This window comes from Asterias rubens, chromosome 9 (genome assembly GCF_902459465.1).
Source record: "Asterias rubens chromosome 9, eAstRub1.3, whole genome shotgun sequence".
In the NCBI taxonomy this organism is placed as follows: Eukaryota; Metazoa; Echinodermata; class Asteroidea; order Forcipulatida; family Asteriidae; genus Asterias; species Asterias rubens.
In genome coordinates this window covers 11047862-11075324 of record NC_047070.1, presented here as the reverse complement: position 1 = coordinate 11075324, position 27463 = coordinate 11047862, and the positions used below count along the sequence as shown (strand labels likewise).

The window sequence follows — 27463 nt, the reverse complement described above, 5'->3', positions numbered from 1 at the left end:
CCCACTAATTTCTTGCTTAGCAAAGGAATTTGCAAAGCAGAATTTCCTGCTTAACAGCTTTATGAAATTTGGCACAGCATAGGTTTAAATATTTCTTGCTACGTAGCTTGTACTTAAAGGAAAGGTACACTATTGGTAATTGTCAAAGACCAGTGTTCTAACTTGGTGTACATGTACCTCAATATTTGCATAAAATAACAAACCTGTGAAAATTTGAGCTTAATTGGTCATCGGAGTTGGGAGAAAATGATGAACAATAAAACAGCCTTGTTGGACGAATTTATGTGCTTTCAGATAGGAATAAAAGCTTCTAGCTAGAAGTCTTTTATTTAATTTTAGTGAGAAATTACCTCTATTTCAAAATCTATGATACATGTACTTCAGAGGGAGCCGTTTCTCACAATGTTTTATACTATCAACAGCTCTCCGATGCTTGCTACCAAGTCAGTTTTAAGTTAATATTTGTTTTGAGTAATTACCAAACGTGTACCTTCCCTTTAAGGACCCTGAATCTAATTTAATGAACCACTTTAGAGGTGGAATTTTGATTGGGCAAAATTTCATTCACAAGTGATAGTTCATCTGGCGAAAATGATCTTCCATCATGTCCATTATGCGCGTGTTACGGTCACAGTACATTATACATGTGCTGTATGATTTGGAAAAGGAAACAGTTCACAGCTCGACAAACATTAAATGAACTATTTTCTACATCTTCTTCTTTTTGGGTCACTACAGAAGTCCCGTCTAGTGTTCCACACAGGTTGTTGCATGGCAGTTCACATGCTTTTACACAATGTTGTAAAATTTTCATCTTTGTTCTTGTACGTACATGTAGGACCAGGAAAAAAAAAAACTTGAGTAAAGCACACTCTATGAAAAAACAATTGAATATTTCTTCTTCAACATTGAAAGAGGCACCATGGCAATGACCACAATGACTGGAGGGTCTCCATTGCCCATCAAGGCCCACTTGCCTGCAGGAAACCTTGATTCACCATGTTCACTATCAGGAAACCTTCCGTCACTATCCTCATCTCAATGGTAATCCAACACGCAATAAAAAAAACTTGTACCCTGGCCAAGTGTAAAAGCAATTGTTATTTGAGCCTATTTAAGTCCTCAATCACTTGCAATCCGACTGGAAGAGGAATCAGAAAGACTTCAGTAGATTAGGGTTGTTCAGCAAAACACTTCAAACTAGGGATTGCCTTCCATGACCTGGTCTACGTGCCACTCAAAATACTACAGAAACCACTGAAACATGTCAGATTTCTTTTAGTGAGAAAGGCCCTTTGTAAGATCACTAGGAAATGGCCTTGCCCCATCAAGAGTCAAGTACCAGACCTGTTAATAAAAAGCCAGGTAGGCTAACATCCTGTAAATTTCTGTTACATAAAAACTGTACACAGTGCACATGCCCATTACCGAGTACTGTGCATGACACATGATGGCCTACTGTGCATTTACACGTGTTTATTATCCTCGTCTGACAAGCACAAACAAATGTCAAGCTGCAGGACGTAGCTGTTCAAAATGGGTACCTTTATTATAATTATAGGTTAAGTTTAAGACCAAAGGATTCTTAATAATCAAGTCTTTGTTTTGGATCGCACAAGAAAATATTTTTTATGAACTATCTATTTTTTAAAATATTTATTTCAAAAGGAGAAAATTGTGTTAAACTAATTGCAAACAGGATACACATCCTACCTGACATAGCTAGCATCTGAACATAATGAACCAAAAGCTGCATCAGGACTAATATGTACAAATGTATGTACCAACATGTACAGTATTGTATTATTGTGTAGTAATGTACATGTGTACATGTATTAGGTCATGTCATGGCATTAGATGGCAATATGAGTAATGAAAGAGTGTATTGTTCATATTGATATTGCTTAGAAAACCATCTGTCTAAAAAAGTATGTGTAACTGGCTTACTGCAAACATGTGCATAAACAATTTAAAATTTGCAAAATAAGAGCCATTAAACATTGTACGTACCATGGACAATCAGTGAATCACTCTACCAAAGATTTGAATAACATGTTTGTATCTACATGTACAGGCAAGCTGGACACTTTTGATAATAGTCAAAGACCAGTCCTCTCACTTGGTGTAATAAAAACTGGGGAAACTTTGGACTCAATTGGTCGTCGAAGTTGCAAGATAAGGAAAAAAAACCACCCTTGTCACATAAGTTGTGTGCTTTCAGTTGCCTTGAATTTGAGACCTCAGCTGAGGTTTCTTATTCAATTCAAATATTTTACTGAGAAATTAATTCTTTCTCAAAACTATGTTACCGTAATTTTCGGATTATAAACCGCGGTTTATATGTTGATTTTGACATTTTTTTGAACTCCTGCGGTTTATTCTCCGGGCGGCTTGTAAGCCGATGTATAAATATTTAAGAGAAAAAAACGGCATTTTTTAAAAGAAAGATCGTTTGTAAAATATTCTAATTAATGTTTTTTTGTTCTTAAACGAGAACAAAAACCTGCCTGTGTGATGACAAAATCCTGTTGAAAATCCCACCACAATTGTATTCCATGTTTCCTTTGTAAAATGTTTATCAACCGCCCTCAGCTCCCCCCTCTAGACTAGACTGGTGCCCGTCTACTTATCCTAGCGATCTCTATATGCTGACGTCAGACATTCAAGCTATACTCGTGTCTCAGCGAAGTAGACTCGTCCCCTGTCTATTTATCCCACGATCTTTATATACTGACGTCAGACATCCAGGCTACACTCGTGTCAGCCAGCGGTTTCTTCAGCTCAACCACGCACACCGCGCAACAGCAGAATGGTGAATGGACGTACGCAAAGAACTATGCCGCTTCGAGGGATCAAACAAAACGTGTTCAACCTGCCCTGATTGTTGAGTCCAGTAACATTGGGAGTTTTATTTCCAGGCGGCGCAAATGCGAGGGCGTAGCGCAACCCGTCGGCGAACATCGCTCAATACGGTGCCACCAACATCTGTTGTGCAATCTCGAGATTGAGCAGCGCAATTAACAGATTGCTAGCTTTACGAACTCGCATGTGTGTACATGTGCTTAATGTGCACGCTGCAGGATACATTACTCCACACACACGCTACGTCCGTCCGCCCGTCCGTCGTTGCAATATCTGTTGTGGATCCTCGTTGTGGGACTACAATAATAAAAGGGAGGGAGAAACACCGGCCAACCACTTTTCTTTAATTCCCTTATTGAAAGACCCATTTCAACCTTATTTCCCGTCTACTCCGATGTTTAATATTAAAGTGAATCCCCTGTCCTTGTGATTACGCAAAAATTAAGGTAGCGCATTTTGTTTCATTACCACCGCTATACAATAAAAGTGAGGGGAAAACTTTAGCCGTCCCCATTATTATTTCTTTTATATTTTATAAAGGAATTTTGCATGTTTAAAAAATGTTCCTATAGACATTGTAAACAGAAACAACACTCATAGACAATACTCTCGTTTGTGTTGTGGTAGCCCTGAAATAGACTGTTTGGTTTTGGTTTTGTCTATTTTCTATTTAAACAAAACGGAAGGCAAAGGATTCCTTTGATATAAATCTTCGCACTGTTTCTTTATCACTCACTGCTTCTGCAGACGAATCCTACATGTATGTTAAAACGATGGTCCACGCACTGTCTGAAGTTAGTTTTTATTGCAACACGAACTCATTTACCTACAATAAAAGTAGGATTTAACTTTGTCAATTTTAAAAATTGTTATTGGATTTTTTTCAGTATCACAATAATAAACGTATTTTCAGTTGTAACTTCATCAATAATTATCCAACACAAACAATTATGTGGTCCCGCAAAGGGGGTGCTGCCAGCTCACAAAAATAATGCTATCCAACTCCCACATTGTGGCAACTATACAAGACTGACTGGAGTGACTGATGTGCCGCCCGCCTGTCACTGCACATCGCCACAAAGAGGACGCAAGCAAGCACGGCCCCTATGTGTTCACGCATGCGGTGATTGGTCGTTTGATGAGTGGCCGTTGTTGATTGGCCGGTGATAGTTCCATTCATGAAATCTTGCCTAGACTTTTCGGACGGATCGAGTAGAGCGGCTGCCCATTGTACAACGGGGAGCTTGAACATTTGACCCATGCTTTGAGGCTCGGGGCCCAGTCTAATCAAACGTGAACAACTTTTGTCAACAGAGGGCGATGCGATGCAGGGCAAAGTTCAACTATTTCTCGGTGTGCGTTGTCGGCCGATCTTTGATTCACGGAGAGTTTGTTGCCATGTTTCAAACATATGGTCAACACAACCGATCATCAAATCGCAAATTCTTGAAAAGGGTTGTTGATGGAAAAAAAAAATATAACTCAGGACTGATAGTGTGAGATAAAAAAAATCACCCGTAACGCGGCAGGTTTGCGTACTTTACTTCCGTGTTTTGAGGTTATTTTTTTCATGTTTTTTTTCATATTGATCGCGGTTTATACGCCGCGCGGCATATACGCCGACACCTAAATATTTTTTTGTATATTTTGAGGAAGTGCGGTTTATACGCCGCGCGGTTTATAATCCGAAAATTACGGTACTTCACTTATACTCGTTTTGTATGCTAACAGTTATTTTGAGTAATTATCAATAGTGTCCAGAGTGCCTTTGCTTTAAACAACTCACAACAAAAAGCCCAACACATCTTACAATGTAGATGACAACACTGTATGATCTGAAGCTTGGAATGGTGTGTATAATGATGGAAGTAAGAAATAAATTAGTTTGTAATACACAAGACAACCGTGTAATAATCTCATCATGAAAGAAGTGGTAGTTCTAAGGCAAAACAGAGGTGAGACACAATTGTAAGTGTTGTGGGCAAGTACTTTTACATAAGTCGAGTATCAAGTACTGCCGAGTACAAGGGTGGCCAAGAAGTACTTGAGTACATGTACATGTAAGAGTACTTGGACCATCGAGTATGAGTGCAAGCATCTGAGTATTCCGATATCTGAGTACAGAGTCCAATCAGCCATGTACCAAGTACTTGGGTCTCCAAGTACCAAGCAGAGTATGAGATGCGTAATTATACAATGTAGGTAAGGCCTACACGTAGACCGTGCTATCAAAGTGGCCATCATGTAGGGCATGCCCTATGCGCGTCTTAACGCGTACATCAATGAAGCACGCAGCACGCAGGACTCATGGTTTGATTTCTATGGCACACACACGCACAGGTACAGTACACGCCCACACTCACAGATGCAACGTTGTACATGTATGTAGGGCAGGTATTTGAATGGTGACATCATATTCGATGTGGTCTATTTGAGTACTTTATGTTTATTTTTGGTTTTATTAATTTCTAGATGACACTGTATGCTTTGGGGTTGTGTTTTTTTTTTTTTGTTTTTTTTTGGGGGGGGGGGGGGTTTTAATGGGGTGCAATGCCTAACATCATCAAGGCAGAACGGCTACCTAAGGTTAGGGCTACATTTTCCTGTTTTGGGATGTAGACCCAAATCAACTGTCACCAGGGGCACGCTGCTGCCTCTAGGGTTGAACAGAGTGGTCCCCTTCACAGTTCGTTCATGGTTTAGGCATGGGTGGCATCCACTAGAAGCCTAGCTTGAATACAACAGTAAAAGCCTTGCTCAAGTGTCATGACCGGGACTCAAACCCACACTCTGCTGCTGACAACACCAGAGCTTGAGTCAGGTTAAACTAGTGCGCCTCCGCCATGACATGCCAAAAAAAGATAACTTCAGCTTTAAAAAGGTTAAATCATCATAATAAAAAATAAAAAATTGTACATCAAAGAAAATTTAATTTTTGTCTCTCATATTCCTTGAATAGCAATCGCCGTGTAAGTACTTAAAATCAAGTCCAAGTATGTTTTCAGTCAAGTGTCAACTACATGACTTTTTTAATACAGGTTAAGTTGAGTATCCAGTATGGACTTTGAGGTCACGTACTTTGCTAGTAGAGTATGAGTACCATAAGAATGGTACTCGAGTCGTATGACACAAGTGAGTCTCAGTTTTGATGATAAATAATGTGTTTTTATTAATAATGAATTAGTGTACTTGATTGAACCCCACTTGGACACCGTCGCGGAGTTGGAAGACCAAAACCTTCGCTGGATCGATGGCCTCACCAGGTGGACTGGACTCAGCGTGGCTGAACTAACTGTGATGACCATACATCGAGGCACAATCACCCCTCCACACACCACACAAACCAGGAGAAGTGGACAATTGTGCAACAGGCAGTAGCCTACATGTACGACGATTGATGATGATAATGGTGTACTGGAGAAAGTTGCAAGATGAAAGGACCTGTTTTCTGTGGTCACATGCTTGCTGAACATAATTTTCAGTCCAAATCAGTCTATTCTGGCACCCTTTGTGTGCTGGGTGGGATTATTTTTTTGGACTGAAAATGGCTTCTAATGACAAGTTGTCGCCACTCTCTCAATACACAGCTCAGACCTGTTCAATTTAAAACAAACATCGGGCAATCTCGGTAGTCTAGTTGGTAAGACGCTGCTCTAGAATTGCAGAGGTCGTTGGTTCCAATCCCACCCGAGTAATATGCCTCCGATTTGTTTTCACAGAACTTCGGAAAGTACTGAATATACAGTGCTAACACACATAGGTGTGGGTAAAAACCAAAATGAATATTCTTTATCCCGACGCAAACCGAACACCTATTAAAACAAACAGTTTAAATATTGCCCTCACTCATATAGAGCGCCCTCTCTTGACTTACCTGAGCATTCCTCCAGTATCTGGACAGTATCGCCGACGCTCAATTTTAGCTCGAAGGAGTTGATGCCCTCAAAATTATAAATAGCTGCAAGGAAGTAAAAGACAACCAACCACAAATATGAGTCAAACATGTTCCTTTTTATATTAAGTAATTAGGGTAATGTGAGGGTCACATCTACTTTATGCAATTTAAAGATTTAAAACTTCACAAAATTTAAAGATTTAAAACTTCACCAAGTTTTCATTTTACATACTGCACATTAATTGTACCATCTCTTTTTAGGAAAATTGTGGCTCTGTCAACACAATGTACCTTTTAAAACGGACTTCCAAGTTTTTATGTTTTGCAACTGCACATCCATCAAAAGACCTTCATCACACTGCAGCCGTCTATGAATGTTAGATTCCCTACATGTCTGACATACACACTGTAATAACAGGTTGAATTCACAATTCTTTAAAAGGAACCAGACTATTTTCTTTCTAGCCGTAGGCCGTGTCCGAAACAATGACTTCAGCTAGATCAGCGCATCTGCAATGTTGAAGAATAGGCTGACGTGCGCGACCTAGCCGTAGCTGTAGCCGAACTCGCCATTTCAGGCATGGCCTTACATGTACATCAAATTTCAGTTCCATTGGCTGATTGGATTGAATGGAATTGAAAAACAATATGGCTGCTCCATGATGACAGTTTATTTTTGGTGATGTTGGCAAGACTATCGTGCTTTGGTTGTTGACTTTAAACTAGGCATAAAATGAAACTTTATGATATTATGTTCAAATTACCAAAGGGAAGAATGCTAACCAGTATACTATTAAGCCCAATTTCATACTTGACTAAAAGGCACTGGCAAATTTGACATCATAAATTTGCACCAGAGAAGTTAACCTTAATCATCTTTTGCAAATGTTTCCGCAAAACTTTCCACTTGCTGACTTGCATACTTAGATGCCACAATTCACTATTTACAACATTTAACCATCTATTACATGTAGGCCTAAACACAGCAAACAGGCTTTTAAAAGAGGACTGTACGAATGTTGCTCACTTTTTATAACACTAGACGGTTAACACACTTTTTCTAAAATGTTGACAGCTTCCTTTAAAAAAAGTACTCATGGCAGGTTTCTGCTGTCATAATTCTCAAACAGGAAACTTCCAGTTCGTAATTGAGGATGTTGAGGATATTAAAATGTGTTAAAGGTAAATTTGTTATGTTGTCTCCTAAATGGTCACAGGCCAACCATAGATGAGTGTGGTAAGGGCTCCAGATAGAATGCCAGCGAGTGGCTTACCACAACAACATTGCTTCTAAGCTGAAACAGCTCACCAGTTTAAATACATGCACTTTGAAATATTGTGTTTGTGACTGGTGTCCTCCCCCCTTTGCTAAGCAAATTCTGTTGTCTGGCCTTGAACTGCACCTGAGTGTGACCACTGTTTATCTCCATTGTATGCCCTGTGCCAAATGAACCACTACTGTACACTGTTCACACACATCTCGGTAGAAAAGAAAACAACTGAAGTGAATGGAAGTGCATTGTCAAACAATTGGCCTTTGTGAAGTTGTATCAGGGCCTCTTGAAAGTCAACTATGAAGATACAAACATGTCTGGATCTGTACACAGACATTTAACAACAATTATGAAAATAACCGCAGCAGTGTACACACAACAATTTTGCAAAACAACAGGTTTGTCAAAGTATCACTGATGTTGTGTCCACTGTACTTGTTGCCATTATTTATTTAATCTGTTGTCTTAGGGCCTATCTAATTATTATTCTGATTTTTCGCATAAATGGCAAGAAATGCAAATTTAGTATCAAACTGATGGTAATAAAAGATAATATTTGACATGGTGCGACTTAATTAACATGCCGAGGAAAGTGTTTTTAAAACACATTTTATATGAAATCATGTAAATTGTATACTTTCTTTTGTGAAGTACAGAAAGTAAGAAAGAAATAACACAATTTTCAAAAAGATTGTCATTGCTTTTTTAGTATCCCCCTACACGAATGTAATGGACAGTCGTAGTCCTGGGATCAAATATTCTAAACAATACAGTAGGGCAGAAACAGTACGACTGGACTGTGAGCACAATTGAATGCTTACTATGGCACAATTCTGCCCCACTAGGTAATATATACGTGTAGGCATACATGTATGTACTACGGCATCTGAATAGCAAATACAGTGGTCTGCTGGTCTTGGTCAAATACTACAGTTGGCACTTCTTGACAACCAGTCAAAATGCTACTCCAGATGGTCCCTCTGGCTTTAGTTCAGTATTGAAAAACATCCATATTTTAAAATGAATATGGACCAGTAAAAAAGATGATGTTCAAAAGCTGATTTAAGCCAACTGGGACAGCCGGCCAAAAAAACTTAAAAGGGCAAGGGCAAGCCACTGGACATTGTCTACAAAATTTATTTTGCCACTGTTTTGGCCTTGGTGCCTGTTCAAAATATTCCCTAAGATTTTGCAGTACAGGTGCATCGGGAGAAAAACATAACTTGCCCTCTGAAATTCCATGATCTGAACTTACCCACGGCATATTTAGCCTCAACAGTTGGCACCCAGCCCGTCATATTCAATGTTCCCGACAACACGCCAATGACGAAGGCTTACATCATCTGCGTTTTGACATAGGTTTGATGAGCTCTGTTCAGAAGAAAACAAATCAAGGAGTTGGTAAGAGTGACGAAAAATAGTGTTGCTTTGAATGACAAAATGAGATGTAAAAATCTGCCCAGTTCTACTTTCAAGACTTTCATGCTAAAGTCTTGCAAAAACCTTGTGTCACAAACGACTTAACCTAAACCAATTCTGATGCACAAAAACAGAGAACAAAACATCAAATTTCAACATGTTAATTTCAGTACAGAAAACATGAACATGTACTTCCAGTTATTTCAAGACCATTTTGCGTATTAGTGTCACAAAGTCAAAGTGAAAAACAAAACATCAAAACACATTAAAGTCAACCTTTCGTATGTTGGACAAAATGCAAACCACATCCTCAAATCAACAACTGGTCCAAACAAAACTCCACCAAAATCTGTCAAAAGATTGCAGTGGTAACGTAATTGCCAATACAGTGTGCCCTCTATAGTTTTCCCAGGAAAAACCATTTTCGCAGCACATCAAGGGAAAACACTCAACAAGTTTTGGTCCTAATGACGTAGCATCCACTGCCCGACCCTGATTGTTTAGTTTATTCTTGGAAGCAAGGTAAATCATCTGTAAGGCGTTCACTAGTAAAAGTTTTTCACATTGATGCAAGCCATTTAAAGGTTCCAGAAATTGCCTGTGCGCAACTGAGTTGAGGGCAAGATAAATTTGTAGTATACCCTTTTTAAATTTTTTTTTAAATGGGGTCTTCTTTATACATACTTTATGTAGTAGGACACTCTACAGTACACACACTAGCCATGTATGACAATGTTGTTTTCAAAATACAAAATATACAACAACAAAAACACTGATAAATGTTGACTCATCTGACTTGATCCATTTCAACCCGACAACATCCCTTTACGAATGCTTTCTTTGACAAATCCTTTTAAAAAAGGCGTTCCAACTTTCTGATTCATAAAATAATCATTTTTTAACATCAATCTGAACAATACAAATCATTTTAATGATAGCTCATAATATATAAAAATATGAAAATATATTAATTCTACCAGCAGTACACCTACAATGTATCTGAAAAGCCCTGAACTTATGTGGGCATAAAAGCTTTCAGTTGAAAATATGTAGTAGACATAAAAGTTTTCAGTTGAAAATATGTAGGCGAGTTCATTTTGTCATGGTTGGTTAGTCCTCGTGCCTCATCCAATTACTACTCCTAGTCAAAATAGCAAACCTGAACTAAATGTCTTATGGACCATAAACTAACAAACAAAACCCTGCATAAATAACATCAAAAACAACTTACGTACGCCCCCTGTTTGTTATTTGTTCTGTTATTTGTTTGTTTGTCATGATGGTTGCTTACTAGAACTACGGTATAAGTTTAAATGTTTACATGTCAGGCATTCTTAATACACAGTTTGTATTATCTGTTGCTATTGGAGGATTGAGGCAGCAGGCATCCTACATTACACAACTCATATGGGTTGATTTTGGAGCATTACTATTGTGGCAGTTACATGTAGTCTTTGACAAACTTGTTTCTGTTGGTTGTTTTAGGGGATTTTTGTTCTCAAAAATTGTGTTCATGATAAAATTGCGGGCAACTCAAAATGTTGATTTTAAAAACTACCCATTTCACAGTTAGTTCGAACGGCGGTTGAAAACAAGTTAGGGGAATTCCCTGAATGGATTTTTCTCTGTGGTGCAGAACAAGTTTAAAACGGACACTTTGTAAACTTTCAAATACACCAATGGACCAGTTACACACTGTATTTTTGTTCCATGTAGAGTAATGTTTTCCCAGTAAAGTGTATACTTTTTGATAAAAATCAGCAAATTAAACAAACGCAAGAAGTTACATTACAAACAATGTGAAGGATTATGTCACTTCCTGATGCCATGTACTGTATAAAAAGTACACTGCACTTCAACTAAGGCATAGACTGTATTGTAGATTTGTTTTTACCACACACAAGCCCTGCTGACAGAGTGGCACCCCAAATAGCTCTCTTTGAATGCACAGTGGTTAGGATTTAAAAGAAATTTGTACATAATGTATTAATTTTGTAGGTCAAACGTACATGTTCAGGGAATTCATTTCTTGACGCATATTATAAACAGAAAATTGCCTTTATGGGCCAAACGACAAGTCATTATTGACAATTTCCTTCATGATTTCTCCAGTAATTAATTGACCCTTTAAACTTCCTCATCCGCTGCTGTGTATTTGGTTCATGATGTGAATTTCAGTCTTTTATAAATTGTATACAAAATAATTTATCGGTTTGTCTACATGTACATGTATGTACACGCACACTGTATGGGTGGGTGGCTGTTGTTGTTATTGGTGTTTTTTTTTCTTTGTTTGTTTGTTTGTTTAATAGTTGTTTGATTGTTGTTTGTTTGCGTGTTTGTAATGGTTATTGTTTGATTGTTTGTTTATTTTGGCTGTTTAGTACAGTCAGATGTGACGGAATATTGAGATTTAAGAAAGTCCTTTTTTTATGATAGATTACATTCTCACCAGCTTCAGAAAACTCCAGTAAATAATTTACAAATAATGAGCCGTGTTACATCTAGAGAGTCTGATCAAAGATGTCCTTTCTCTACATATTTTATACAAAAAAAAGGGAAAGGTATAAGTAGTACTTTAAGACTTTAGAAACTCATTACATTTAAAACAAAACTACTCATGCTTATGATTGTTCGTACATTTGTAACCACCTCTCGGATGATGCTTTTAACAAAGACAATGTCAAATGGTTTACGTTCTGTTCTGTCAGGTATCTTGTGCTGAACTGACTAAGTGATCCTGGGTGGCTTTGATGCAACTTACACACGGGCCATGGGTAGTGTTTGCATATAGATTCCCTACAGGAGATCACTTAATTTGGTCTGTTTGCAGGCTGGTTTATTTAGTCGGTCGCCGAAGATTGTGCGATGGTAATAAAATTGACGAGCCAAAAAAAAAAAAACTTCATTATAATGAATTAAAACTGTTCTATACAATGTGTACATGCAGACAATATTTTACCTCGATGCCAAGATCAACAACACTAAACAGCTGTAACAAGAGCAATTAATGAACTGGCTTGTTTAAAAAAAGAAATGCAAATGACAACTACTTTCAATTGGCCATAAGGTCAGAGTACAATTAATTATTACCTTTTTCACTTGTTAACAACATTTTTATGAGGGGTACACCATGTATATTAACTTGTAATCGGGGATAGTATTGTTAGGGCACCTAGTAGTAGAAATAATAAAATCAATAAAGAAATGTGTTGTTTACTGTCCAACATAGTTCCAATGAAAAAACATGTGAATACAAATGTGGACAATTATTTAATGTGTTAAACAATTGAACAATGTATGAGGAAAACAATGAAAACATGCCATTCTATAATTCATATAAAACAGTGAAAGGTTTGCCACACATTTGTGTGACTATCTCCACTTCCGCACTTGGGAAAGTAGCAGTCAGACTTCAAAGCATTATGCCGCACATAACACACACGAAAGTCAGTGTGTTGTCTGCACAAAAACACATGTATGCCTCACTGATGATGCATAGCCACAAATATGCACTGTGCACCGAGAACACAACTTGTACGAACGGCAAAACATTTTACGAAAATTCACCTACCTAGCAACACATACCTCTAAAACCAAGCATACAACTAAAAAACTGTTCCAAAATGTTGCCTACTAAATCTCAAAGACAGAACATGAACATTGAGGGATATATTTACCGAACTGTTACGTGTTTGATCGTAGTCATCATGGCTTAATCTTTGATCGGGTACCCGACTCGATATCATTGAGTAAAACGCGGCAGGTGATAAGGATCGATTACCAGACTAGTGTCATGCCCTAGCCCCTATTCGTCATTTTCAATACCGAACAAGTAGTTGGCGTTTACTTGCTAATCGCGGTGTGTTTGCACCAATTACGGTATTAAATTTCATAAACTCGGTTGTGGGGTTGTCCCAATCTATGGAATCAAGTTACTTCTATAAATTTTATGAAAATTGCAATTAATTAGTTTCTGGGTAGGCCCCTATAGTGTTAAAAAATGTCAACTCAGGAACAAATGGCGCACCGAAGTAAATAATTGGGCGGGCGGGGTGTGGCTCGTTCGACCGCAAATCAGCCGCAATGATTTATTATTATAAAAAAAAGTTATTAATAAAGTAGCTTTGCTTCCAATTTCCTAAGCTTAGGCCTATAGTTTTTTGTAAGTTTCTTTTTTGAGCTTTGAGAAAAACAAATAGAACCGAAATACCTTTGGTTTTGGAACCGTTCCAATTGTTTACCTCACTGAAACAACTTATTCCATTTCAAAATATGTGGGCGGCATTGTTTTGAAAACAGGCGCCGGAAAAATCCAGATCGGTTTAGTCACTGATCACGCGGGTCATCCAAATACACAACCTGAGAGATGATGGATAAATTACAAATTCAAACATTTTCCCATTTTCTTCGAAGTGGAATGGTTCTCACTAAGATGCCAACCCAAATAGTATTACCGTTTATTTCTAGTAGTAAAACTTGCTTATAAACTTTTCCCCGGACCTCAACTTACGGTTCCCACAAACATGGATGACAATGTAAAGTGCTTTGAGACGGTTAGCAGTGGACACTATTGGTAATTACTCAAAATAAGTATTAGCATAAAACCTTTCTTGGTGACGAGTGATGGTATAAAACATTGTGAGAAACGGCTCCCTCTGAAGTGCCATAGTTTCCGAGAAAGAAGTCATTTCCCACGAATTTGATTTCGAGACCTCAAATTTAGAACTTGAGGTCTCGAAATCAACCATCTAAACGCACACACCTTCGTGTGACAAGGGTGTTTTTTCTTTCATTCATATCTCGCAATTTCGATGACCGATTGAGCTCAAATTTTATGTTGAGATACATCAACTATGAAGTCTATTCTTTGACTTATAACGCAAAAAAAAAGTTCAAAAATAAAGTGAGAGACATTTTTAGCTACCTGTCAAAACACGTGAGTCACCCCCCCCCCCACCACACTGCACTCGCGCGTCCTCCGAATAATGTTACGGTAAACCATGACAGCGCCCTCTATTGTTCATTTAAAGATGGCGGCCCCCATGGAAATTTTGTTGACTTCAGATGCAAGTGGAATGCTATGGAATCTCTGTGTTTGGGATTTCCAGACAGGCACTGCCATTAAGAGTTTCAAAGGTGGATCTAGTGCTCCTCGAAGTGTTTGTCTTTTAGATGGCTACTTTTTGATATCGGCTGCTGTTGGCAAACCCATTATCCACGTGTGGGCTGCTCAGAAAAAGGTAGTCGCATTAGTCGCACATGTTTGTTATTTCGTCATGCATGCAGTGCACGTCATGTTCTTCATGCATGTGTGATGACGTGCACATGTGCTAGTCTACACATTTAAAATGACAGTGTCAAATGTAAATTGATGGATAGTATGGGAAGATATCCGTATCCTGCCACCACTTTTTCACACCATTTTTTACCAAAAGGAATATCTCATTTGACCTGTATCTGTTCGGTACTACCAATGACTACTGCACACAGACTCATTTGAGTTTGACTCTATTTTTAGTAACTTAATTACAATTTTTTTTCATAACGAGTCATCAATGAAATTTGATTTTATGTATAGGGAGGATCGGATACGGAATTGGAAGCTTGGAAAAGTTTCTTTAAGGAAATTATAACTGCCAGTAACTGGGGTGCCCCACCTTTTTTTCATCCCAGTTTATCTTGGGACCACCAGCTGTAAAGGGATTACTTCCTCTCAAGTATCAAGTATCAATTAATATGAAATAATGTAAACATAGTAGTTTACCATACCTCAATGGAATTATCCCTTTTTGTAAAAATGAGTGACAAAGTGGTGGCGCCATACGGAAAGTTATCCGGAAACTTTTCTGAATTTAATTATTGTATTTGTAAAAAGGGATCAAAAACGTATGTGTTTCCATAGACTCTAGAGGAACTTGTGTGATTGAGGTATGTGATGAGTCACAGGTCACATAGAACATAACATTATTTGGGTCAACTATAAGAAAAGAAATAAAATAGCCTGTTTATTTATATGAGGGGTAATATATTATTACTCCTAGAACTATTTCGGTTTCATCCGCTATCGTCTCCCGGGAAACGATAGCGGACGAAACCGAAATAGTTCTAGGAGTACAATAGTATAGGCTTCAGAATGATATGAAAAAAGGTTCATACCCTTGATGAGGGACTGGCCTTGAGAAGTATGTTTTCCCAGGTTGCAATATAGACTATACTTCTAACTAGTCCATACTGCAAGTGCATAAGATCAGTTATGACTTGCCCTCCAAGGTTAATACAAATCTTAATTGCACTTAAAAGTATTACACCATTGTAATTAAATGATTTTCTTAATATTCTTCTCACCACAGGAGCAACAGCAGCAACGTATTGTGTGCCCAGGAGTGGTGTCCTGCCTCGTTGCTTCATCTAATAACACACTATGCGTAGCGGGTATTGCTGAGAAGATTCACATATGGCAGGTGAGGGAATAGACTATTCCCCTGTCTTTATATCCTTGCGTGTAAAGGCAGGCACTGGTTTTACAGAACCAGTGGATTCATTGGATAGGCCTACAATGATTTTATAGGATAAACATACAGTGAAGTAATTGCTTTCCATATGTTTTTTTATTGGTCTGAGGTGACGTGGGTGCAGCTGACAAACATCACCTCGGACCAATCAAAACACAGATATGGAAAGCTAACTTTCGGTCCACTGTGTATTTAGAAAATGAACTTTCATGTAATGTTTTGTTTATGTATGAAGGATTTGACTCGATTCTCCATGTGAAATTAATGTAGGTGAAAGTTTATTATACACCGGGGTTAACATAGACTCAAAGACAGGTATTGTTTACCTAGAACCAGTGATTTTATTGGATACAATGACTCCATTGGATAGCCTAGAAGTGCAGTGATGTAAGCTTTCTATATCTGTGTTTTGAAAACACAGTTATGGAAAGCTTACATTCATTTGTCTGCATGCAGTGTGCACAGTGTACTTTTGATTGTTTGCATTTGTTCTTATAAATGTACAGCTCTGTGAACCAATCGTTGAAACTATGAATGACTGTTGTTGTTATTGTTATTTCCAAACAGACTTGCACTGGCGATCTGCTAGCAGTTCTGTCTCGTCACTACCAGAAGGTCACGTGTCTTTGTTTCACCGATGACGGGAGTCATTTAATATCAGGCGGAGAAGATAACCTCGTTATGGTGTGGTTTGTTGCAAGGTATAAGTTGTGTTCTCTTCTAATGAAAGCCCAAAAGAGCATAGGCATACAGTAGGCAATCAGGTTTAGATAAAATAACAATTAAAGGCAGTGGACACTTTTGGTATTTACTCAAAATAATTATTAGCATAAAACCTTTCTTGGTGACGAGTAATGGGGACAGGTTGATGGTATAAAACATTGTGAAAAACGGCTCCCTCTGAAGTGGCATACTTTTCGAGAAAGAAGTAATTTTCCACGAATTTGATTTCGAGACCTCACATTTAGAACTTGAGGTCTCGAAATCAACCATCTAAACGCACACAACTTCGTGTGACAAGGGTGTTTTCTTCTTTCATTATTATCTCGCAACTTTGATGACCGATTGAGCTCAAATTTTCATAGTTATTTTATGCATATGGTGAGGTACACCATCTGTGAAGGCTAGTCTTTGACAATTACCAATAGTGTCCACTGCCTTTAAAGTTTATAAGGCGCTATGCCATATATAGCGCACATAAAAGCAATCCTGCAAAAAACTTAATGAAATACATAGATGAATTAACAGATTCTCAAATGGCAGTAGGAAGATTGTTCCAAATCATTGGCCCAGCTACACTGAAAGCCTTTTGACCTAGAACTTTGTTGGAGTGATGTCAAGTGTGGACAAAGATATCTTGGAGGAGTGTGGTGTGACAGTTAAGTGGGAATAATTTGTATATCGAGGAGGAGTTTTGTTCCAGCATTAAACCAAGAAAAGCATCTTAAAATGGATTAACCAAATCCACATGCAAGGTTTTGGTCTGAGGTGGGATTCCAACCGGGGTCCATACTCCACAGAGGTGAATGGTCTTACTTCAAGGAAATCACTGATCCAACATGATTGTTGTGCAAAATCTCCCTGATTGCATATGTTGGCAGCTCTGGGAATGTGTTGGCCATTCATGGGGGCATAGTTGGCTTGTGCTTTAAGTGCTTGCCTCTCACCAAGGTGACCCTGGTTCGATGCCCGGCCAGGGCCATACATGTATGTGAGTTTAGTTGTGTAGTGGTTCTCTGCTGTTTCCAGACTTTCCGGTTTGCCTCCCTTGGGAAAAATCAAACACTCTTGATCTCTGGCTGTGCTCCATGGTCATAGTAGGTCTATATGGCTGGCTGCCAAAGGAGCCCTGTTATGCCTGCTTCTTGAACACATTGTAGCCGCGTCCTTCGCAATTCAGCTCTTAGCTGTGAGTAAGGATGATTAGCCTCCCATATTATTATTATGATACCTGTTTAAATTTTTTTCAGTGTTCTTCAGCAAGGTCAAAACAGTAAACCATGCGAGCCGTTGCACGTTTGGTCCAAACATGCTCTGCCTATCACCGATGTGAAATGCGGAACAGGAGGTTCAATGTCAAGGGTCGTCTCTGCATCACATGACCAAACCTGCAAGGTATAATTTCTTGTTTAAGGGCATACATTTTGTTTCATTCCTAAGAATACACATGTACATGTTTGTAGGTATAATGGCAAGGAGTTGCCATTTAACATTTTTAGCCATTGTGATGCCCACATTTTTAGCATAGCATAATACCAAATGTCTGCACTTATTCGAAAAGAGAAAGGGTTTGCCCCGGTGTTCCTGGCTGTGGCTGCTGTATGCGCAGTAGCACCTTGAAACCATTACACGGTGTACTAAAGGATTAGGTCTCATAATATCAAAATATTCGTCCCACTCACTTTGCAGTAAAAATAATGGACGCTTTGTATCCTTTGAAAAAGGCGCGTTATAAATACGTTTATTATATTATGTAAAACCTTGTGATAAATACATCGAAATCTGGCCATCGCTAGTTGTGTAAGTGTAGAATGTCTAGTTGTGTCGAGTACGCACGCGCACAAGCAACAATTCACTGCTAACCTGTGAAATAATATGCTTGACATTAGCGCAGAATTCCCTGCTTCCGCAAGTGTCGATTCTTTTTCCTACGGTGAGCAGAGCCATGAAATTGGGCCCTGTTCTGTTTTCCTCATATATTGGAAGACGCAATGCAGTTATTCTGATTTAATGTCAACTTGATATTTCCCTTGCCCTATAGTTGTGGGATTTGGCCTCGGGCCAGCTTCTCTGTAACTTTGTATTCGATGCACCTGTTTGCTCGGTTACCATGGACACAGCAGAGTACCATCTTTTCGCTGGATGTTCAGACGGAAACATCTACCAAGTCAACCTGTATGCTTCAGTGAGTATGAAACTTGATTCCCAACAAAGCTTCTGAGATAAATTTATTCGTTGTTTCAAAAATAAAGCACAGCGGAGAGAACATTATTGAAGTGTGCAGACAATCAAAATATATTGGACATGGCGTGTCTTGGCCCAGAGATCAAGCACATCGGACTTGAGTTCTGGTGTTTGGATTTGAGTTCCCCAGTCGCGACACTCGTGACTTATATCATTGCAAGACACTCGACCATTGTTGCTGCATCCTTCAGAGAAGTCTAGTGCACTGGCCTCAGTTCTAGTTGCAGATTAATTATGGTGTGGGTTTGAATCCTAACCTGGCTGGCCACGATGCGATTGTGAAAGTGTCGTGGCCAAGCAGTTAAGAGCCCCGAATTCAAACTCTGGTGTTTCTGATCAACAGAGTGTTGGTTCAAGTCCCAGATGTGACACTTGACCATTGGTTCGTCTTTCGGAGGGGACATAAAGCCGTTTTTCCCCTTGTGTCGGTAACGCACGTAAAAGAACCAAGTGCACTTATCAAAAAGAGAAGGGGTTCGCCCCGGTGTTCCTTGCTGTGGCTGCTGAATGCACCGTAACACCTTGTTAACCCTTACAAGGTTGCTACATAATTGGGTCTCAGAATTCGTCACTTCAATAACATATCTTTCTGTAAAAATGTATATAACTGAGCACGTCGAGTACCTTTTTTTGGGGTAGATACGTCTCAATAAGATATCTTTCTGTAAAAATGTATATAACTGAGCGCGTTGAGTACCTTTTTTTTGGTAGATACGTCTGCTTGATAAGACTTCAATATTATTATATTATAGTATTTCTTACCTTCATTACTTAACAGTCTGAACAGAGGGAGAGACATATACAAGGAGACGCTTCATCAGCGGACAAAAAGGATTCACTTGTTTTTCACGGTCACAGGTAAGACACTAACAATGGGAGCCTTCGTAAAGGTATTTCAAACAATTACATGGAAACCGTGTCCTAGGATGCAAGTCTAGTAAAAACAGTGTAAAATATGTATATTTGGTTTACGGAAACACCATGTGTGTATATCTAGTAGCCCTTAGTTACTCTGGTATTTAAATTAGCGAGTTATTTCTTTTGAGCATCACCAAGTGTGTGTTCAACCATGACGGTAGTGCCTTCACTACATGGGCTATATTTTTGTGTGCGGTTCTTAAAGTAATTAAACTAGGCCACTGGTGTACCTATCAGCTGTATACTACTGCCAAATGGAAACACCACAGTGACAAATCTAAAACTAAATTAACGCGCTGGATATACTCATCAAACTACAGCTAATGCTGCTGGCTGCTGCTAGGTGTAATGTGTAAACTGAGAGAACGAATAAAGGTTAAGCCAACACACACTTGGTGATGCTCAAAAGAAATAACTTGCTGATTTAAATACTAAAGAAACTAAGGGCTACTACATACACGTACATGTATCTACTTGATGGATAGATTATGTTCTTTTGAGAATTTGTTTTGCTATATACATTATTATACTACCGCTGAGTAGTTTTTACGAAACAAATGGTGCTACTGCAAACCTCAAATGATTATCTAACATTGATGTACATTTTATTTTCTCAGTAAGCCTGTGACCTGTTTGTCAGTGTCTATGGATGGTACTGTGTTGGCATCTGGCAGTCAGGACCAGACAGCATGCATATGGCATATTCACAGCAGACAACGTGTACGTACAATCAACCATAAAGGCAAGTACAGTTCTCTCCTTGAAATTCCACATGAGACTGAGAAATAACGTCCACAGTATAGAAGCCATTGGGTTTCGACGTAATGCCAACTGTACACGAAGAAGAAACCAATGGACCCTATGCTAGCCTGGTACATGTATGTTTGGTACTTTTGTGGCAGTCTCTTATACATGTACCTGTGTATAACAGACTGCTACAAAAGTACTAATCATACCAGGCTAGCATAGTGTGCATTGGTTTATTGTTTATACATCTGACACTGGTGTACAGGGTTAGAGTTATATATAGGAACTAGAGGGTGCACTGGCCTATTAACGCGACCCAGCATGGCGGCCATTTTCTTAGTTGAACAAACAGGCATTGCTTAGCATGTGTTTGTACGGCCATTTTGTTGAAAAGACAGCATCGTGTAGCGTTCAATAAACACAAACTCCATCTTTTTCTTATTCAACGCACGTACAGAATGGCGCGCGCGTGTCTCCTTGCAGTCCTGTTGCGTTTGTGCAAGAAGCATCATCAGTGCGCCCTCTAGTTGTTATATATAACTCTATGTGTACAGTAAGGTTATTGTACATGTACATGTTACATCTCCAACAGTTTGTGCACTGATAGCCCAAGATTTGTCGCAGTCTGTATCATTAGTCCATTTATTTCAATATTCTGTTTCTTTAAAACGCAGGAGCCGTTACCAATGTAGCATTCGTGTTGTCATCTATTAGTGATAGTCAGACCAAACCAAACTTCTTGCTGCAACCCTTCAAGAGGCACCTCCAGTCTGCAGAATCAGATGGGGATGCTAGTGCACAGGGAGAAATAGGAGTCAGGATACCATACCAGGTGAGACACCATTAGCTCTGAAAATTTCACAAGACTCACACATCAGTCATATCGCCCAAAAGAAAATGGGTACCGGCAAGGGTAGATTATATTGTTGAGGTGCAATCTTGCACGATGTGGCCAAAGAAGAGCTTGATTCTCAGGCCGTTTTTCGAATCCAAAGCACTCCAATATATGTCAACAATCACGGGCCTACCTAATCTGAGTCAAATCTGGAGGCGACGCCTTGCTTTTAGACTTTCAGGCTTCCTAAAACAAGATCCAGAGACGTACAAATAGATTAAAATCATGATATCAGCTCACTTCAATTCCTTCATTACGTCCAAATGTACAAAGTTCATTCATTATATGCTTATTTTATTTAAGCTGCCGACGACATTTGGAGATATAGACCGTGAGGAAAAGTCACAACTCCTTGAGGCAATCCAACAGGTAAGAAGAAAACATCATTAGTCTTGAAGAAAATGTTCATGAGAATTATCTTATTCAGTTTATTTAGCATCGCAAGAAGTTTTTCATCTGGTTAATCTGCCTAAAGGGTCTGTATACGTTTGGTAATGACTCTCCAAATGAATGGCAATGATAAGAAGTACGACAATGGTCCTAGTCTTTTTTAAAGACTAAACACACACATACAATTATACTAGTGTAACAGTTGGAAAGGTAGCGGAAGAATACAGTCAGAAGCAGCACAAGATGAACAAAGAAAAGTAATATTAAAGGAGATGGGGGAGTGGTGTAACCATAAATTTTATAGTTGGACAACGGTGGAAGCACTAAATCAAAGGTGGTTAATGGAGAAAGGGTAATTAATGAATTAATGAGATCTGTGGGAAAAACAGAGAAGGCAAAAACAAAAAAACGAATAAATAATTTCCTGTGGCCAGTGGTTCAGTATTAAAAAAAACAGCCCTGCTATAACTGTAAACGAATATAATTGAATGACAGAAATTTTACAACTGATTGTTTTTTTTTCATGTAGATCAATGACAGTAACCAAACCTCTCACTCATCTCGTCAACAACTGGAAACAGAAATCGAAAAACTACGACAAGCAAATCAACTTCTCTTCAAGTCGGCCATCGAGTTAGCAAAGACATAACTTCTACAGTTCAATTACAGATTTCTAGTTTAAAGGGTGTATGTACTTTTTGTAGGACAAAAAACACAATGTCCACAGACTTACACTAAACTTACACAGTTTGAAGATAATGATAGTAGAAAGCTTCCCTGAAAATATTACCTGCTGAGGTGCTGTAGTTTTTGGGAAATGAGTAAAACAATGTCATGAAAATAATTTCCGTCTCATTAGACGAAAATTATTTTAAGCATGTACAGACGTATTTTCATGACATTGTTTTACTCATTTCTCAAAAACTACAGCACCTCAGTAAGTAATATTTGAAGGGAAGCTTTCCACTATCATTATCTTCAAACCCTGTAAGTTTAATGTAAATCTTTGGACATTTTGAAAAAGTACCCAAATCCTTTAAGAGATGTTAAATTTGATATTTGGTTTGCCCCAGTTTTTACCCAGTGTAAGCACTGTATACTCAGTACGCAGTACTCAGTAGTAGGACATCTCCTCTAGAAGGTCATGGGTTCGAATCCCACCAGAGTATTATATGTCTGTTATACACATAGGTGTATTAAGGGTAAAACAAAATCTCTAGTTAATACTGTGTTTTACTCTTCTGTTGAGTAAGCAATGAAACAGCTTCTTGACCGCTGACCATGGCAGTTCAAAATACAAGATAAAATGGAGCATTGTCACTTTGAGGTGTCGTGTCCGAGCGGTCTAGGGCAGTGGACTCAAGTTCTATAATTTCCAGAATGCGGGTTTGAATCGTGCCCTGGTCATATTGTGACTTTTGTGTCCTTGAGCAAGGTACTTTATCATAATTGCTTCTCTCCACCCAGGAGTACAAATGGGTATCAAAAGCTTGGGAGTAACCTTTGATGGACTGGCATCCTGTCCAGGGGAATAGAAACATTCTCTGAAAACTGGACATTATAACCAGCCTGATGAACCATATTAGCTCGGAACAGTCTTTACTTTACTTTTATGTCACTCCTGCGCTCGTAAACAAATAAAGGGTACTAGTTTGCATCTGTCAAGTTACCAGTTTTTCCAATGGATGTATTTTGGACCCAAAAGTGTTCTGATTGAATATTTGATCCATACTCTGCTACATTTATAAATGACATTAAAACATTATACACATATTGACTGGCAATGAGGTAACTAGTGTACGTCTATTAGTGTACGGAAATAGGTCCCTCTTTTGGTCACTCACAGGGGGAACAGCCATACACTAGTTACCGAATTATGCCAGTCAATATGTGTTTTATACATAACACAGCTCAGTCTTAAATGTCAAATAAGAACAGAAATCTGAAAAAGAAAGGCAGTTTTGTAGTTGCTTTTCATGATTCAAGTCAAGAGAGGGCGCTGTAAACGAGCACTATTTTCAAAGACAAGTGCCCGCTTGGGTACTAGTTCCCGCAAAATGCGCGCGCGATCACTAGACTATATTAGTTCATCCCACGTGACCGTGTTTCAGCCAACCAGAATACAGAACAAGCAAGATGTGTGTTATAATACAATATAATCAGAAATACATTTTTTTGAGAAAATTTGCATTTATTACCACACAAAGGAAGTATATGTTTGTAGTAGGTCCTTTAAACAAAATTTTGTTCTGAAATAAATTAAGGATACAAAACTACTATGTGCTCAAGACTAAAATTTGATCATCTTCACTGACTCCGAGTAAAATTTACCATAAAATAAAAGTAAAAAGAAAAAAATAGTAAAACTTGTATTTAAAAATGATCTGTCTTCCAAAGAAACCATTTTAATTTGAAACCCTTATAACTATTCAAAATATGCAGATTTATGATAAACTGAGTTAATAATCAATAAAAATAACAGTTATGACATTTGTGCCATCAAGCAAGACAGTTGGACATTTACGTCTTCTTTCAGATGAGTCTAAAGTTATAGGCTGTTTGTGGTCTGTAATGCATGTAAAAGAACCTAGTACACCCGATTGCTAAGAGATGGGTTCGCTCCTGGTACAGTTGGCTGCAGACTGTGACACATCACATAATTTATCGTGGTTGTGAGGCCAAGGACTGTACTGGTTGCTTCTATGAAGTATCAGGCCTGCAATTACTTTAAAAGCAGTGGACACTATTGGTAATTACTCAAAATAATTATTAGCATAAAACCTTACTTGGCAACGAGTAATGGGGGTTGATAGAATAACACATTGTGAGAAACGGCTCTCTCTGAAGTTACGTAGTTTTCGAGAAAGAAGTAATTTTCCACGAATTTGATTTGGTCCGACAACTAAGGTCCGACATGAGTGCAGGTATGCTTGGTGTGCGTGTCAGAGTTGTGCAGAAAGGCATTGGAGAGGCTCACGTGTTCTTGCTCACACGTGCGTTGTGGGTGGAGCCTAATGGATCGGTCTATTCACGAAGTGCCCTCGGTGTGATTCGAACTGGGGTCCTAGAGGTAGAAGGCGAGGAAAGATGCTGCATTTGCTTTCACAACAACGTGATGTTCAAATTGGCCCCTTATTAGCCAAAAATGACCAGGAAAACCTATACTATTACTTTCACAACACTCACTATGGTGCAACTGTCCTCAAAACTAAACCATTACTCTAAATATAACTTAAACATGTTAAAGGAACGTTACAGAATTGGTAAGAAACTAAAATCGTGAAGATCACAGATTTACACAAAACTTACACGGTCTAATGAGGATGATAGTAGAAAACATCCCTTGAAATATTTCTGTCTGAAATGTCATATTTGATGAGAAATAAACAATCTAACTTCACATTTGGAGGTATCGCTCAGTGAGCATTTATTTATTTTTATTTTGTCATCAATGCAATGCAAAAATGAGTAATCGGTTTTTCACTATTCTCTCGTGACCCAGATGGCCGATCAATCTCAAAATTCCACAGGTTTGTCAGTTTTCATGTGTATTGTGGATTACATAAGTGCTTACACTGCCAGCAACTGTTTTGTTGGCAAAAACCAATAATGTAATGTTCCTTTAAATGTGCATTACTTAAACATCTAAGACTAAAGATATTACTGAAAATCCTAACAGTTTGAATTTGAATGGGAAAACTATGGTGACTTTAAAGGGACATCGCAAATATATATTGACGCCAATATTGACGCCAATATTCGTGACTTTTACCCCAAGTCGCAAATATTGACGCCAATATTGACGCCAATATTCACGACATGGGCTACACGTCGCAAATATTTACGCCAATATTGGCGTCAATATTTGCGACATAGGGCCCATGTCGTGAATATTGGCGTCAATATTGGCGTCAATATTTGCGACTTTGGGCCAAGTCGTGAATAATGGCGTGAATATTGGCGTCAATATTTGCGACTTTGGGCCAAGTCGTGAATATTGGCGTCAATATTGGCGTCAATATTTGCAACGTGGGGTAAAAGTCGCAAATATTGGCGTCAATATTGGCGTCAATATATATTTGCGATGTCCCTTTAAAGCCACCATAGAAAACATTTAAACTTGTTTAATGAGTTTTAAATCTGATTTTATATATATATTCTTTTTACAGTTAACTCTGGTAAATCAACATTTATTACATACAATCTAAATAAACAGGTTATCTGATTATTTCTGACCTGTTCTATTCACAATCATGACAATAGTCAAAAGATTATTGGACATTATATTTATCACAGATTTACAAATAACTTACAGGGTTTACAGAAGGTAGTGATGAAATACTTCTCTTGAAATATTATTCCATGAAATGCTTTACTTTTTGAGAAAACAGTAAAACAATATCAATTCTCGTTAATGAGAATTATGGATTTATTTTAAACACATGTCATGACACGGCGAAACGCGCGGATACAAGGGTGGGTTTTCCCGTTATTTTCTCCCGACTCCGATGACGGATTAAGCCCAAATTTTCACAGGTTTGTTATTTGATATAGAAGTTGTGATACACGAAGTGTGGGCCTTGGACAATACTGTTTACCGAAAGGGTCCAGTGGCTTTAAAATAACATCTGAGTAACTTAATGATATCTAACGAGTATATTTGACATAAACAAAATAGTATAATCACCTAAACCTTTTTCTTCACTCAAAATAACTGGTATTTGGCAAACTGAAAAGACCAGAGCTAAACAAACAACATCATTTTTAAAATGTCTGGGTAGAAATCACAAAGCCTTTGTAGAAAACAATGAATTATTTAAAGAAGACTTTTTTCAAAACTTAATTAAGCTGTCTCCCTATTTGATGCCCTTGCCCCACCTCAAATGAAACTAAGGGGAAAAAACTATGGGAATATGTATACAATCCGAAGACAAAATAAATCTTTTTTTATATCAATAAGTCAGTACAAGTCGTACGGTTCCCGCTCTGGAACAGTCTTATGGAACAGTCTTCCAGAGGTTGTTAAACAGGCTGAGACATCGGAACAATTCAAAACCCGGTTAAAAACATATCTGTTTACTTTGTACAATAATTGTTGATTTCCTTTTACAGCGCATAGGGACCTCACGATGATATGCGCTATAAGAATGGTTTTAGTATTATTATTGTGTAACACAATCAAAAGGAAACGTGTGCACAATCGGTATGTCCAGTATAGTGAGTGCTGTGGTTATAGAAACAATACCTACAATGGTTAAAGTACTCTCCAAAATCAGATATGTTCAGTAGGCTTACATCAACAGATACAGTGCAATTCATAAGCCCAGTTCATACTTCCTGCGAATGCGATACAAGCTTTGACATCACAAATTTGCAAAAAATAACTCACATCAGTTGAATTCCTGCGAAACATTTGCTGAGAAAACAGCCCTGTGACGTGAAAATTCGTATAGCATTCGCAGGAAGTGTATATGACTGGGCTTTAAGGATCAAGCCCACCACCAATGATTTCTTTGTCTCTGCCTACCTCTCAAATGGAAATAGTCAAGTTAGGTCACTGCCAATATGGCGGCTGCATCAATTC

General features: G+C 38.4%; 2 protein-coding genes across 5 annotated transcripts in view; one reads left to right on the top strand and one right to left on the bottom strand.

The window, feature by feature from the left end:
- LOC117294784 (dedicator of cytokinesis protein 1-like) overlaps positions 1-13149 on the bottom strand; it is a 70221-nt gene extending 57072 nt beyond the window's left edge. For 2 of the 4 annotated variants that reach the window (XM_033777302.1, XM_033777305.1), the window contains exons 1-3: positions 13131-13149; positions 9287-9402; positions 6737-6820 (exon numbers count right to left, since the gene is read on the bottom strand). In XM_033777302.1, coding sequence (XP_033633193.1) covers positions 6737-6820; positions 9287-9329 — 127 coding nt within the window. In that variant the 5' untranslated portion in view covers positions 9330-9402; positions 13131-13149. Of the gene's footprint in view, positions 1-6736; positions 6821-9286; positions 9403-9726; positions 9773-13038; positions 13104-13130 lie in introns of those variants that run through there. The other 2 variants (XM_033777303.1, XM_033777304.1) reach the window with 2 other exon arrangements.
- A 1334-nt stretch (positions 13150-14483) lies between these two features.
- Positions 14484-22627, top strand: LOC117294745 (WD repeat-containing protein 18-like). The gene is made up of 10 exons (XM_033777260.1): positions 14484-14693; positions 15804-15914; positions 16533-16666; positions 17936-18080; positions 18727-18870; positions 19708-19787; positions 20465-20589; positions 21269-21426; positions 21793-21858; positions 22409-22627. Exons 1-10 carry the CDS (start codon positions 14484-14486, stop codon positions 22526-22528), a joined length of 1293 nt encoding a protein of 430 aa, XP_033633151.1. The 3' UTR covers positions 22529-22627.
- The last annotated feature ends 4836 nt before the right edge of the window (positions 22628-27463 follow it).